The following is a 13,130-nucleotide window of genomic DNA, read 5'->3' on the forward strand; positions in this document are numbered from 1 at the left end:
TCTCTTTGAGGCACTTTAGTTTAATATTCAGATTTGGAGAATTGAAATTAGAGTCAGCCCATTCTGACAAAAACATAGTTGCATAAAAGGTTTTTACATATAAAGGAACTTCTGGTCAGTTTCCAGTTTATTTTCAATTTTTCTGCTTCCTTTTGGACTTTTTCAGCATTGCTGAGTTCCCACATGAACATCTGCAACATAATTTTGATCATAAGTGCTTTATAATGATACACGCTATAAATATTAGATTGTCTTTTAAAGGCCACTTCACTTTGATTTTGAATATTAAGTGGAACAAACAAAAAAAATATTATTCAGACAATTGCTTTAATTTTGGTGTCCTCATTTCTGGGCTAAAATGCAACTAAATTCTGCCATTGCCGGAGTTTGAAATACATGGTCTTCTAATTAAGTAGTGTGCAGGACCACTCAGAGAGCTAGAGATAGAGACATACATTGGATTGAAACATATATTAGTCTCTTTTGCAATAGTAAACTCAAAAGATTTCTGAATAGCCCAATGAGAGCACAAGGGAAAATTTCCCCAACCTGTGGCAATGAGAATGCTTCTCATGTGATATATTCAGAAAAACAAGAGACAGCTGTGCAAAAAGCTCCCCTCCCCCCCCGACACAGATACTGGGCTGGATGTGTACATTTGCAGTTTACCAAGTAAACCTTTTCTGATTCAATGAGCTTCCAGTACAGCGGGTCTACAATTTGCCTCACTTTGCCTTACCCTAACCTTGACTTGCCTCCCTGACCTGGCATACGTGTCTCTCTGTGCTTTCTTTTTCTCCAGGATCTGGGTGGAGATGGCTTAGCAAATGGCTATGCTGATTGCCACCTGGGTTGTGTGTGCCATGGAAATTACTTTGCTCAAGCAGAGTTTCGGTAGTCATGTTTAATTTACATTTTGGAGGACTTATTGCAGTCTGTTACTCCACTACTGTTTTTAGACTGATTGTTTTGGGCCCAACAAGAAAATGAATAACTGGGCCCAAAATTCTTTAATACTGTTAAAATCCTTAAAGATGGACTTTTCCCCACCATGGAGAGATGTCACAATTGTAGAACCCTGGTGAGGCAGGTTGCTGCTGCTTTCTCTGATTACTGGTGTCTTAAGTGTTTTTATAGATAAACAAGGCAGAGTCCTCAGATGCAGAACTTGCTGTTTACCAAGAAGTAGAGGTGAGCTGGAGATATATGGCAGGTCAAATGAATGAGTGAGAGGCAGTATAGCATATGCATCTTTTCATTTCCTTATCTGGGGTTTTTTTTCTGATAACCAGGTTACTGAAAGAATGGAGATGTAGTTTTCTAGAGCTCAGGAAGAAGGTAAGTCTGGAACATTTTTAATTTTACTTGTTCTTTATGAACTTTATGAATTACCCTTTTTTCTATGAACAAAGAAAAAATGTAATGTTTGCCTGTGTGTAAGAACTTACATGGAGGCTGTTTCCAAAGGCCAGTGGTATAGGCACATACCTTTGTTTCCATTGTATACAGTTTTGTTTAGGCTAATGTATGTTCATGTGGCATAGAAAAATTTTTAATATTATTTAAAGTGAACTGTAAGTATGAATAAGAGCTCCTATATTATAGCTTTTATATCTCCTGGATAAGAGGAATAAAGGCCTGATTTCAGAAAACATCTGTATTTAGGACAGTACCTTCATCTGCATCCTCAAAACTACATACATGCCAAGATGTGTAGTTCTAACTATTTCTTATAATGACCACTCTCACTTCTGCACTGGCCTGAAGCCTGCAGTCTTGTGTCTGGAACTATGTTTACTTGTTTGAAAAGGTACATGCACGTAAAACATTTTTAGGATATATAGTGGAATTCACTGCCCATGTCTGGGCACTAACTTGTAAAAGAAACCTCAAGACCACCTCACTCAAAGTCATGAAAACTACAGACCTGGCTGCCCTTTCAATCTGATGTCTCCAAGTAACACCTTGCCATTTTGGACTTTGTAAAAGCCCTGTGCAAGTATCTCTTCCCAATGTCTCCTCAGCTGAAGGTGTGAGCGGGGCAAATGTAATTACTGTGTTGGAAGGTGGTAAAGATGCAGAAGCTACCTCTGCCTACACTCGTGAAAAGTGCAGTGGGCCCAAATGTAATAAGAATAGATCACTGCAGTATTTGGGCATGCTGGCAGCAATGATACTCATTGCAGCTAGCCAGATAATTTTAGTCTAACTCTTTATTTAAATGAGCATGTAATATGGGAGACCAGAGTAAGCTCCTAATTCACAGAATGAAGCTAAATACAGCATCCAACATTACTGTTTGCAAGTTGGAAACTTCCTTCTTGAATAATATCTGATAATCATCCTTGTCTGTTTGACCCGTATGTCAGCATATGCTGAGAGCACATCTATTTTGAAACCAGTCTTAATAACACAGCTGCAGCCCTGCAGAAGATTGTGCTGCCTGAACATGTCTCTGCACTGCTCAAGCTAAAGGAAAGTTCTGCATCAGGCACTGAAATCTAGTCTGTCCTCGGGAAAGAGTCTTATAATTAACCTATTATTGCAAGATTTTTGGATTTATTCCCCAAGGAAGGAGAATCTAGTCGAGACATGAAAAATGTGTCGATCTAATATAATAATAGAATAGTGAAGCCCTGTGGTCTAATGACGCATTAGATTTATGAAAAGCTCTTGTCTGCTTCTCCCACACAAACACAAACTCGCACTCAAAAACATTATATAATTGTTAATCCATAATACATTTCTCTTGTCAGTTGAATGACAACAGTCTGCAATGACCAGCTTTTTTTTGAATGAAGCAGTTCTTTGGAGCTCTTTTTTCATTTCTAGCAACTTTCTTTCATACTGCAAGTGTTATTTCTCTAATATAATATGTTACAGCATGATTTTAGGCTGTGGTCTGTATCCTGCTAATCAATGTAATTGCCTTCCTCATTCTTCCCAATCTCCTTCCCCTTTTCCATTAGTCTTAACCACAAAATATTTTCTCTGAACTGATGTGACTGAGGAGGAATTTCTATATAGTATCACCAAAAAATGAAAGAGCTTCCTAGCAGATAATTTCAAAACGGATAAAGAAGTTTGTGGCTGAAATTTCTATAATACTCAGCTCACTTGGTAATGTTTATCTCCCCAGCCAAACCTTCCCTGGAATGGCTCTTTTGAATGGATGCCATGTCGTCCATATAGGGCATCAAGAAGAAAAATTGTTGCTGCTTTCAATTAGGAAATACAATAAAAGTTTTGGAATAATGGAATTAAGTATTAGAGGAGACATATTATTTAATGCCTTCTTGCCTTACAGGCAATGTAGAAATGAAAATACCAGGTGAAAACTTGGAAGGACGTTTTCTTAGTCGTAGTTCTTGATCTGCACACATCTTGATCTGCAGATGCACACATCTGCATTTAAGTGCTACTGCTGCATTTTCTCACAGTACCGATTTTCAAAAATAAGCTCCACCCTGTCTGAAATTTTGCCCTGAAGTCAAATTTTCAGAAATATCCAACCAACTTTTGAAAACAAGGTATAGACCTTGTCTTCCTTTGATAGCTCTGAAAGTTACTGCTTTGTATTGTTAGCTTCTGAAGTTGTTTTTACATATGCCTATGAGCAGGATTATTTTTCTTTTAATGTGGATCTATCATCTCCTTTAATAAACAGCACATGAGGCATGATTGTGCAAAAGTTTTTGTGCATGTGCAGGAGAGGCAGGATTCCTTTCTCCAGCTTCTGAAGTCTGGGATGCAGAGATCTGCAGCTGAGCCTGTCGTTTGGCAGGAATGAGGCAACCTCAAAAGAGAAAAAGTTGTTTTCTTATTGCTGACTTTCTGATGAGCTTTCTCTTGCAGTCAACAATACCTTTTTTGAATACAGGAATCTTCAAAAAAGAGATAGCATTTAAAAAGAATACTTGTAAAGTATGTGTCACAACTAATTCTTCCTTGTTAATAGCATTGGCATGGCTCTCTAATGCAGTCTGTTTCTGTCATATAAAGGGAAAGTTTTCTTTAGTGTTGGATGAGATTAAGCAATCACAGGGAGGCTGCTAATCATATAGGCTATCTATGAAAAATCGAGAAGGGCTCTTCCTGTTGTCAACACAAGGATGCAAGAGGAAAACAGTTCCCATCAGTGGGCGGTTGTAGCATCCTTTTTCCAATAAAGGGAAATATTTCCCAAATACTTTTGCTGGCTTATAATTGCAGTACTCACAAACAGAAGATAAGCTCAAAACATTTGGGGATAAAAATGCCAAATTCTACCAACTGCATGCTGGGTTTTATAGTGCTATCTTCCCTCAAGTTTGTTTCTTGTTTAAGATATGTCTCTTCACAAGTTCACTTTTTGTATAAGAATGCCTACATATTCCCACTATAGTATTATATATATAAAAAATAATACAAAAATAAGCATAGGCCTGCCTGAGAGGGCTTGAGACAGATAAGTATACAGTAGTTCATCTCTGATATGCTGAACCATCCAAACATGCTGAAATCCGCACTTGGAAAGGACTCGGCATCATTCCTTCAGTCTCCGCCGACACAATATGCCTTTCAGCTCTTCTCCCAACAAAAGGAATAAATAATTATCCTGTTTCTCTCTAGTTTCCAAATGTGTTCACGTCCCCTGGATACCTTATGTTATGGATACAGGCAAGGGCTACCTGTGAAAGCTTACCACAGTGTAGGCTAAATCACGAGCACACTTTGACTTCGCAGAAGATGTTTAGGGCAGAAATGTAGCACTAATCTTAACAATGGTGACAGTTTTATTCACTGATTAAATGCAGCAAGAAGAAAATAAATGAGGTTTTCAAAACATGAATGGTGGCCTTACGTTTTATGAGATATAATTAATGGCTGCTTATTGCAATAAATACATTCCCGTTGTGTTTATTGCATATGCAAAATCCTCCTTCTGAGACAGGGTAGTCAATAGCTTGTCACAAACAGTATCTTTTTCAGAGTACCATTACAAAGCTGTTAGGCAAAATATGTATCTTTTCCAAGAACAGTATGATGCACTTTTTTTAGTTAATAGAAGTTGGATATTTTAATCCATATGCAAATGGCAAAGAAAAAATTGTTTAATGACATTGTCCCTTTGAATTGCCTGATGATACAAGTTATCAAATTGCACCCCAGACTCTACAGAAAGAGTATGATGTCAGTCCTCCTTTTGTTGCAAAGAAATTCTGATTTTTCAAGAGCTTCCTGATGAGAGTGTGAATTATACCATTTTAATTTACAGCGTATTGTTCACTTCACTCTTTCATCAAACATCAGAAATCTTGAAAACTTTCTTGGACGTACATTCTTCCATAATTTTATGGGAGAGGTGCAAAGGTTTTCACGCTTTGGTTATTGCTTCACATTTCGGAAATTTTGATGCAGGCTTGTGAAATAATGTGACTACTGCGCCTAACCTCCTGTGCTAACACCAGCTTACATATTTCTCATCTCACATCTTAGCGTAACTGGGTGTCTAGCTGACACATTCTGTATGGCTAAGTTACCTTTGCTATAAATAGATAATAGTTTAATTACCTATATGTTGCTTGTCTTGTTTTTTCCAAATGCAGAAATTCAAGAATTGAGATACCTAGACATGTTTTAGCTTTTTACCTGTCTCTTGAGACTATAGTAGCTCCACTGGAAGGTCAGAGAAGTGTCAAAACTTTGGACTGTGGGAAGGAGTGCCTTTCCTAAAAGGAAGAATAAGATAGGTAATGATTCATTATAATTTCATATAATGAATATATGCTGTGGTTGTGGGAACCTTGAGGGGCATCTACACAAGGAGGGGGAGGACTTGTCCTAGGCTAGATTGCCTGACGTTTTCTCCCTGGAAAACCATGTGGGAGTTACAGATGGGAAAAACTTGTCTGCCCTGTTGAGAGCTGCCCACAGTACATCTATCAAAAATGGAAGAGAAAGAAAGAGGGAAAATAGTTTCTTGAGACTGAGGCTTTTTAGGCTGTTGAGTAGGACTCCCTGGGAATGATGGTAATAGCATTAATTGACTGCAACTTCACAAAAGACTGGATGATGAGACACTAAAAGCTTATGCTGCCATGATTATACAGCAACAGAGCGAAATTGTCATGGATATTCTTCTGTATGACTTACCTGAATAATTTCTCCAGGCTCCCTCCCACTTATTAAGTTTTGTGGTTTTAAGGACATAGAAGGGTTCTTTTTGTCCCCTAGTTTCCAAGTCTGACAAGTGCTGAGCTGAAGCACAGCCACATGCTTTCCTTGTATTTCTCGTCATGTTGCACCTTGAGCACTTACAGGTTAACTGAGCATAATGCAACTTTCTGCAGCCATGGCTGGTGCTTCTCTAGCATTTCTGACCTCATCCTGTGGAAAGTCTCAAAATCCCAATCAGAAATAAAGCAGACCACTGGAACTTGCTGATTCCTTTTAAAGGCAAGTATTTCTGAAGTGGCTGACAAAGGGGAGCTTAGGCAAAACAGCAACAGCTCTAATGTGTCAGCACTGGAATTAGCATTTGTTGTAATCTCTACACTGAAGTGGAATAGATAGCAAATCCCGAACATAATGGTGTTGGAAATGTCTGCACCACCTTGATCTTTCCCTTTCAGGATATGTATTGCGGTACTGAAGCTTCACTAGCTAGATGGAAGAAAACCAGTCACTTGGGTAAATGTATGCTGAAAAAAATCCACACTTCAAGGGTTCTTTCAATGATATCTCTGTAAAAAACATAAATCAAATTGGTGTGCACATGTAAAATATTCTAGAATTGCAGAAAAGGGATTTTATGAAGCTCTTTTAGAAAGAGTTGGGACAGACGCGTTAGATATATTGCCAGAAGAATGCAATATTTTTTATTGATTTCCTACCATACAGAAAGTAACTGGCATAACACATCAAAATGCCAGTGTTGGAAGATTCTTGTAAGCAGTTGGCTGAATTATAGAAAATTGTCATCTTACAGAAGGACATATTTTGAGTTCTTTCTTCTTTCCTGCTAGGTCATCTCCTAACGTTGATGGCAAGTTTAGGCTCCTTTTTATTCTTACTGATCTGAAAGAATATGTATTATGTTTGCTTCTGCTATCTTTTCATTGCCAGCACTGAAATTCATATGTCAAGAAAGCCATTAGCTTGCTGCTTTGCTTATGCATCCAGCTACATAATTTACCCCCCATATAACGGTTGCTTAGTTTTGCATGGTTTATGTTATGAAGTCTCTACATCTCCTGCGACATATTTAATTGCATGGTGGCACCAACTGGCCTCTCTCTTCATGGATATGGCACTGTTTATGACCACTGCCTTTCAAAGAAAGCCATGAGGAGAGGGTTCATTTCCAAACTGAATAAAAATAAGTAATTCTTTCACTGATTTATACACTAAGTAAATAGTTAAAGATGGAGTGGGGAGACACCCTATCTTGAATGTCAAGCAGACTTGCCTAATTGTGATTTGTGAAGCCATAGAAAAAGTTTCCCAGGGGAAGTTGTGGAAGACATGCTACTATTTATGTGTAATGCTGCCTTAATTAATCTTGTCTGCTTTTATTTTTAGTAATATGCCTGAAACTATTGCTTTTTTTCATTTGTAATTTCTAAGGAATTTGAACTTACCTTGATGTATCTCAGATACAGAAAGAATCTGGTGCTCTGGTAGGTTGTGTGTAATTCATATATGTAGCTCTGTCACGTGCAACTTATATATATGTATAAAAAATGTGGTTAAAGACATGTGTAGTACAGTGTGTATCTGAGCCACTAAAGACTGCCACTCTTCCGTCCACTGTTCAGATCTTAATTTATGATGTAGCTGAAATCTGAGCTTACTGCTCAGAACAAGGTGGCAAAAGTGTCCAGCCTTTAACTAGCAAACACGAGCTGCACCATTTCACTGTAGCATTTTCACTGAGCGATGGCTGTGCCTTTTTTGGTAACTACCAACAATTGAATTTCTGCCTTTTCATTGTAAAATCTTCCAACACCACAGATTAAAAATTATACTGTAAGGAAGTGCTGGCTCTAAGTTAGTTTATGTTGAATATCATTTTGATTTCAGTCAAAGTACTCATTCATCTGGGCATTGGCAGAGTAGTTAACATGAATTACAGGAGATCCTGTCTATGGATTAAACTACAAGCTTATTCAGTTCTACATGAAGCCATTCAGAGCTTTAGGTTGTGTGTGTTAATGTAACACTTTCAAATGACTGATTTTCCTCAGTAAACAAGCACCAAGTGCGCTAAAATCCAGACACAAAGAAGTCTGTCATCATGTCTGCTGTGCTTCCAGTCCTCCCTCATGTTAGTAGTTTAAATCTGGTATCTTATGGAGGAAAGGTTGCTGAGATCCAAGTCTTGTAAAAACGTTGGCTGTTATAGCTTGGAAGCTATAGAAGGCTTTCCTTCAGTTCTCCAAGCCAGTACTCCATACTTCTTACTGTGTCTAGGTGTCTTTTTTTCTTCTCTTCACACACAGTAAAACAGAATAAACTAAATGCCACTACATCGTGGTAAGAGACAGCTGCTTGTTGGTGTCTTGTCCCAAGGTTCTCACTAGTCCTAAATGAAGCCTTAATTTTCCTCTCCTGCCTATCAACACAACACTCCCATGGGTGCTTGAGGACCGCCCAGGAACACGGCACAAAAGCAGAGTAAAGGAGAATCTGATGCTCAGGTTTAGGTTCAGCACACATTCATCAAATCACTGTCCCTCTCCCATGCAGACCATCTCTGACTTACTACATGTTGCCTACAGTTCATCTGTGGCCTGGGATCCTGCAGGCGTGCTGCTTTTATTGACACTCAGCAAGATCTGGAGATCATTTTTTAAGTACACATGAACCTGTTACCACAATGGCAGCTGCTTTATCTTGCAGTGGCTCATCTTTCAACAGGTGAATAAAGTTATTGCAAACCCAGTGAAGGCATCAAAAATCAAGGGATAAATGTTGGAATTCCAGTCTGTGGAGCACAGCACAAGTAACGGCAAGTTTTGTTAAAAACTCCTTTCACTTGCTTGTTGTGATATTTACCTTCCCTTGCATCTTCCAAGCTTCAACATAGTTTCAACATTCCCTATCAGGGTAACATGACATTAAGTTTAGATTCATTAGGTATTGGGACTTAAGTTTGTGTCAACCGAGCCAGTATTTCTAAGTTTCTGATAGGCATAAATTAGCCATTCTCAACATTGTAGAGGGTCCCCAGGCACTGCTGAGCAACCTGAACTCTGAATTAAAGTTTTTTGAGCAGCTAGTGAGTAATAGTGCATAAACGATACTTGTTGTTTGCTGATGAAGCAACACACTTCAAATGTGTTAGTGAAATTCAGTACAGTGTTTTTTTTTCCCCTTGCAAGACTCAAACATGTACATATTTTTAAATGTGATTTTTTTTTTCCAAAGGAAGTCACATATTGCATACAGTAAAAGGTAGGCTTTTTGGAAGAGGAAGCTGAAAAGCAAAGAGAAACAAAGGACTCACTGGTAATAAAGGTATAAATAATTTCAAGGTTTTAATGTATTTGAAATGTGTTTATTTAGACTTGTACAAACACGTACAGATATTCTCAATCTGCTTCAAATACAGCTGCTATTGAATAAAGTTTAAACCAATTCTTCAATGAATTAATGTAAATGACCATTGTCCAAGTTTAAATAAATCTTTTTTCTCTGTATTTCCCACAGTCTAAGTGAGGTGAGTTCAGTTCACATGTTTTATTTAGTGGAACCTTGAAGTTGCACAAGGCCAGTGCCTTTTTTTTGTTTGCTTTTTCATATTTAGTGCCTCATCGTTGTAAGGCAGCTTCCAGTCCTCAAAATCCTCCTGTTGGATTGAGATTTTAGTGTGTTTAGATTGAGCATAACAGCATATACACCGGCGCTGCTGGAGCCCGAGCGTCCTGCACGCTGGATTGCAATTGTAGTTGCGGATGTGTGAACAAGTCAGAAGACAAGTGTTCAATGATAATAGGATTAGTATCGGGAGATTTAATTCCTTTATCTCTCCAAAAAATAAAACATCCATTGTTTTAGTGCTGGCTGGCATTTTCCATTCAAATCAGATTTCTATGGAGACTCTGGAAAACTGTTACATGAGTGTAAATGAGATTAAGCTGATGCTGCAGTTCTTTATTATCTGAGCTATTAAGATTCAACACCTGAACCGGTCCCTTTGTAAGTAAGTGTGAATAGAAAAAGTGTTGTAAGAAAGTCAGACATTTGAAAAAAAATGCCTGAATAGATTTGGCGGCAGTTTATGACTGAGGAAAATGATACAGAATTTGTGATGGAAAAGCCATTGTTCACCTCTGTTAAATTGGCTTTGTCTATGTTAGTTTGCTGTTATAACACACAGAAAATAGATTTGGGATTTTTTTTTTCCCCCCAGAGATAGAAATAGATTTTTCCATATTGAAGATGTTGTTGTATCTTTTATTCTGTACATTCTCTGCAGAAAGTACTGAGCTCGAAGACTGAACATGAAATGCACTGAACAGGAGTATTGTTTGCTGCTTTAAACCTCTGCTAGCAAGACACGAAGTGAATTTTCTACCAGAATGGAATTGGTTTTCAGTCCTTGTCATGCACTTGTCTTTCAGCCTGACATCCCTGCTGTGAATGGCTTTGTCTGTGGACTCTGCTTTGTACCGTTGGCAGCGACGAGGAGATGAAAGTCCCTCCCAGCCTCTATCAGAATCAACACCACTGCTGTTTTCTGTCAGAGACAAACCAAAACTCAACTTAAACAAATGGAGGATTGTGTTTCCTGACAATGGGAGACAGTGGAAAGACAGGAAACAAGCTTCTACGTTTTATTCTGGAAACAGGATACAGACCGCAAAATACACGTGGTTCACATTTTTGCCCCAAAATCTTTTAGCGCAGTTTCACAGGTAAAAAAATTCATTCAAAGATACATGAGATTTAAGAACTCTCTCTGAAACAGTGCTATTTGAGGGTGATGGAGAAGGGCTGCTTTTGTAGTTGCCACATTACTAAAATTTAGGTGATGATTATTTGTAACTAAATGTCACTTGATTCACACTGAAACGCAGGTTTGAAGCAAGTAAACTCTAGGTGTGCTTAACTGATGCTGTGGCCAGCTTTCTTGTTTGAATGCTGGAACAGTTTTCTATGTAAAAATTTCAAGTTTTTATCTAAAGATCCCTTTGTTTCTGTGTTGAATAAACCTCTAATTTTTAAGAACATGAAAAGACATTCATTGGGTGTCTTGAGACACCTATGAAATTCTGTAGTTTTCAGAGGCTCATAGATTAATTTTGGTACATTTTTAATGGCATGCAAGTGACTTTGTCTGCCAGCTTATAAACACTATACGTGTATATGTAAGTGCTAGATCAGGTTTCTTTCCAAGTGCTGGTTTGAAATTATGTACCCCTCTAGCATAATGAATCATGTTGATAAGATGCCCAGAGAAATATCATTATGATAAAGATAAATGAAAGTTGTATATCCATTTCTAGTTTTGAAATTTTTATTCTGTATATTAGATTTACACTTTCATAATTTGACCTTCCACCTGTGGAATCCTTCATGGATTCTTGATGGGGACATTTCCATAATTCTGAACATATGGGTTTTTACACCCATTCTGTTACATTGGTTTGGTCTTTTAAGGTTATTTGGGCTTTTGTTTGATTTTGTGCTTATTTTCAAGACTAGACAATGAGGGACCATTAAAGAAGTTTTAGCTCCTAGAGATAAAAAGTGTTTGTAATATGTGGAAAAATGGAGGTAGCTATAATATTATGAAAATGTGTCTCACAGGCTCTTCTAAAGAAAAAATTAGCATCTCAGTTAAGCAACTGATTAATTCATTCTGGGAAAGGAAGAGGAGGGTAGAGGAGTCAAATGATTAATGTTCCTTTGACACAAAATGGGGGATGACACATTATAATTTCTGACTGCTTTTGATTTATTTTATACCTTTTCAGGCCTGGTAATCTTTATTTCTTCTTTCTGGCGGTTCTGAACTGGTTCCCACAAGTGGAAGTCTTCCACAGGGAGATTACTATGCTGCCTCTGGTTGTGGTGCTGCTTGCCAGTATGATTAAGGATGCTATTGAAGACTATAGAAAATACCGATTTGATAAGATGATAAACTTCTCTAAAACTAGGGTATATGACAAGTAAGTAAACTAAACCAATTATTTTTCCTTGCGTTTGATGTGGTGGAAACTACTCATCTGATTTGGCAGTAATTCCTTCACTGACCCTTTGGAGTACATTAAGTTTGGAAAAGCTGTTATAAAAGACTTTTGTTCTGCCTTTAAAAATGCCTCATTTATCTCACTTAAGTCACTCTGATATCATTGAAGTTTTGTTTCATATCACAGCGGTGTGTGCTGCTATACAAGTTTTCATTCCAAGTTTCCAAACCAGCTTGCCAACACACACAACATCCTCTCCCGGTACCAGAAGGATCTGGAGGAAAAATGAAACGTATCCAAGTCTGGAAAGGATTACTGGGGCTGTTTAACAAATTGGAGCAATGTCTTTCAGACCTTTCACACTAAAATTATTAATACAAAAATTAATCATCAACTACATTCAAGGTGAACCATAACCAGGAACTGAAAAAAAATTTATAGGACTTCCAGTAAACACAGGTAATCAATACAGCACAGTTTCACTTTGGAGATGGTACAACACCCGCAGTAAGCTGCGATGTTTGCTCAATACTGACTCGGAAGAAATATTTTCATGTGCAATTCTTATTGCAACATTTCAATTTCATCAGAGTTTCTTGTCCAAGTACTAACTTGACTTGAGACTACTTAGCTTGTCACTACATAATGCAATAGATAGGAGTTTTCATTTAAAAGAAGTTTAAATGTTTGGGTCTCTTCCTTTTTTCCCTCCTCCTTAAGCCCAGGCCATAGAGAAAAAATTACTATGGTTTGTACACATCTCATTAGCTCTCTTGGAAATTAGCCCTCATCTGTGCTGACATACTTATGTGTCAGAGGCACAAGGACCAATGGGGAAGAAGAAACGAGAGGCTGGAAAGGGTTACTGGGTGAGAGAGGGACGCTTCGGGTGTCCAGAAGTAGGAGGTCTATCAGAGGAGAAGGATCAGGCTGAGGGGCAATCTAGGTAAA

The 13,130-nt window shown here is 38.0% G+C and overlaps 1 protein-coding gene across 1 annotated transcript in view; it reads left to right on the forward strand.

Annotated features, from left to right (window-relative positions):
• Window positions 1-1,290: 1,290 nt before the first annotated feature.
• Window positions 1,291-13,130, forward strand: part of ATP10B (ATPase phospholipid transporting 10B (putative)) — a 65,133-nt gene continuing 53,293 nt past the window's right edge. Inside the window, exons 1-4 of the mRNA XM_050905602.1 lie at window positions 1,291-1,338; window positions 5,589-5,732; window positions 10,608-10,901; window positions 11,964-12,158. Coding sequence (XP_050761559.1) covers window positions 10,627-10,901; window positions 11,964-12,158 — 470 coding nt within the window. The 5' untranslated portion in view covers window positions 1,291-1,338; window positions 5,589-5,732; window positions 10,608-10,626. The remainder of the gene's footprint in view (window positions 1,339-5,588; window positions 5,733-10,607; window positions 10,902-11,963; window positions 12,159-13,130) is intronic.

This window comes from Gymnogyps californianus, chromosome 14 (genome assembly GCF_018139145.2).
Source record: "Gymnogyps californianus isolate 813 chromosome 14, ASM1813914v2, whole genome shotgun sequence".
Classification (NCBI taxonomy): domain Eukaryota; kingdom Metazoa; phylum Chordata; class Aves; order Accipitriformes; family Cathartidae; genus Gymnogyps; species Gymnogyps californianus.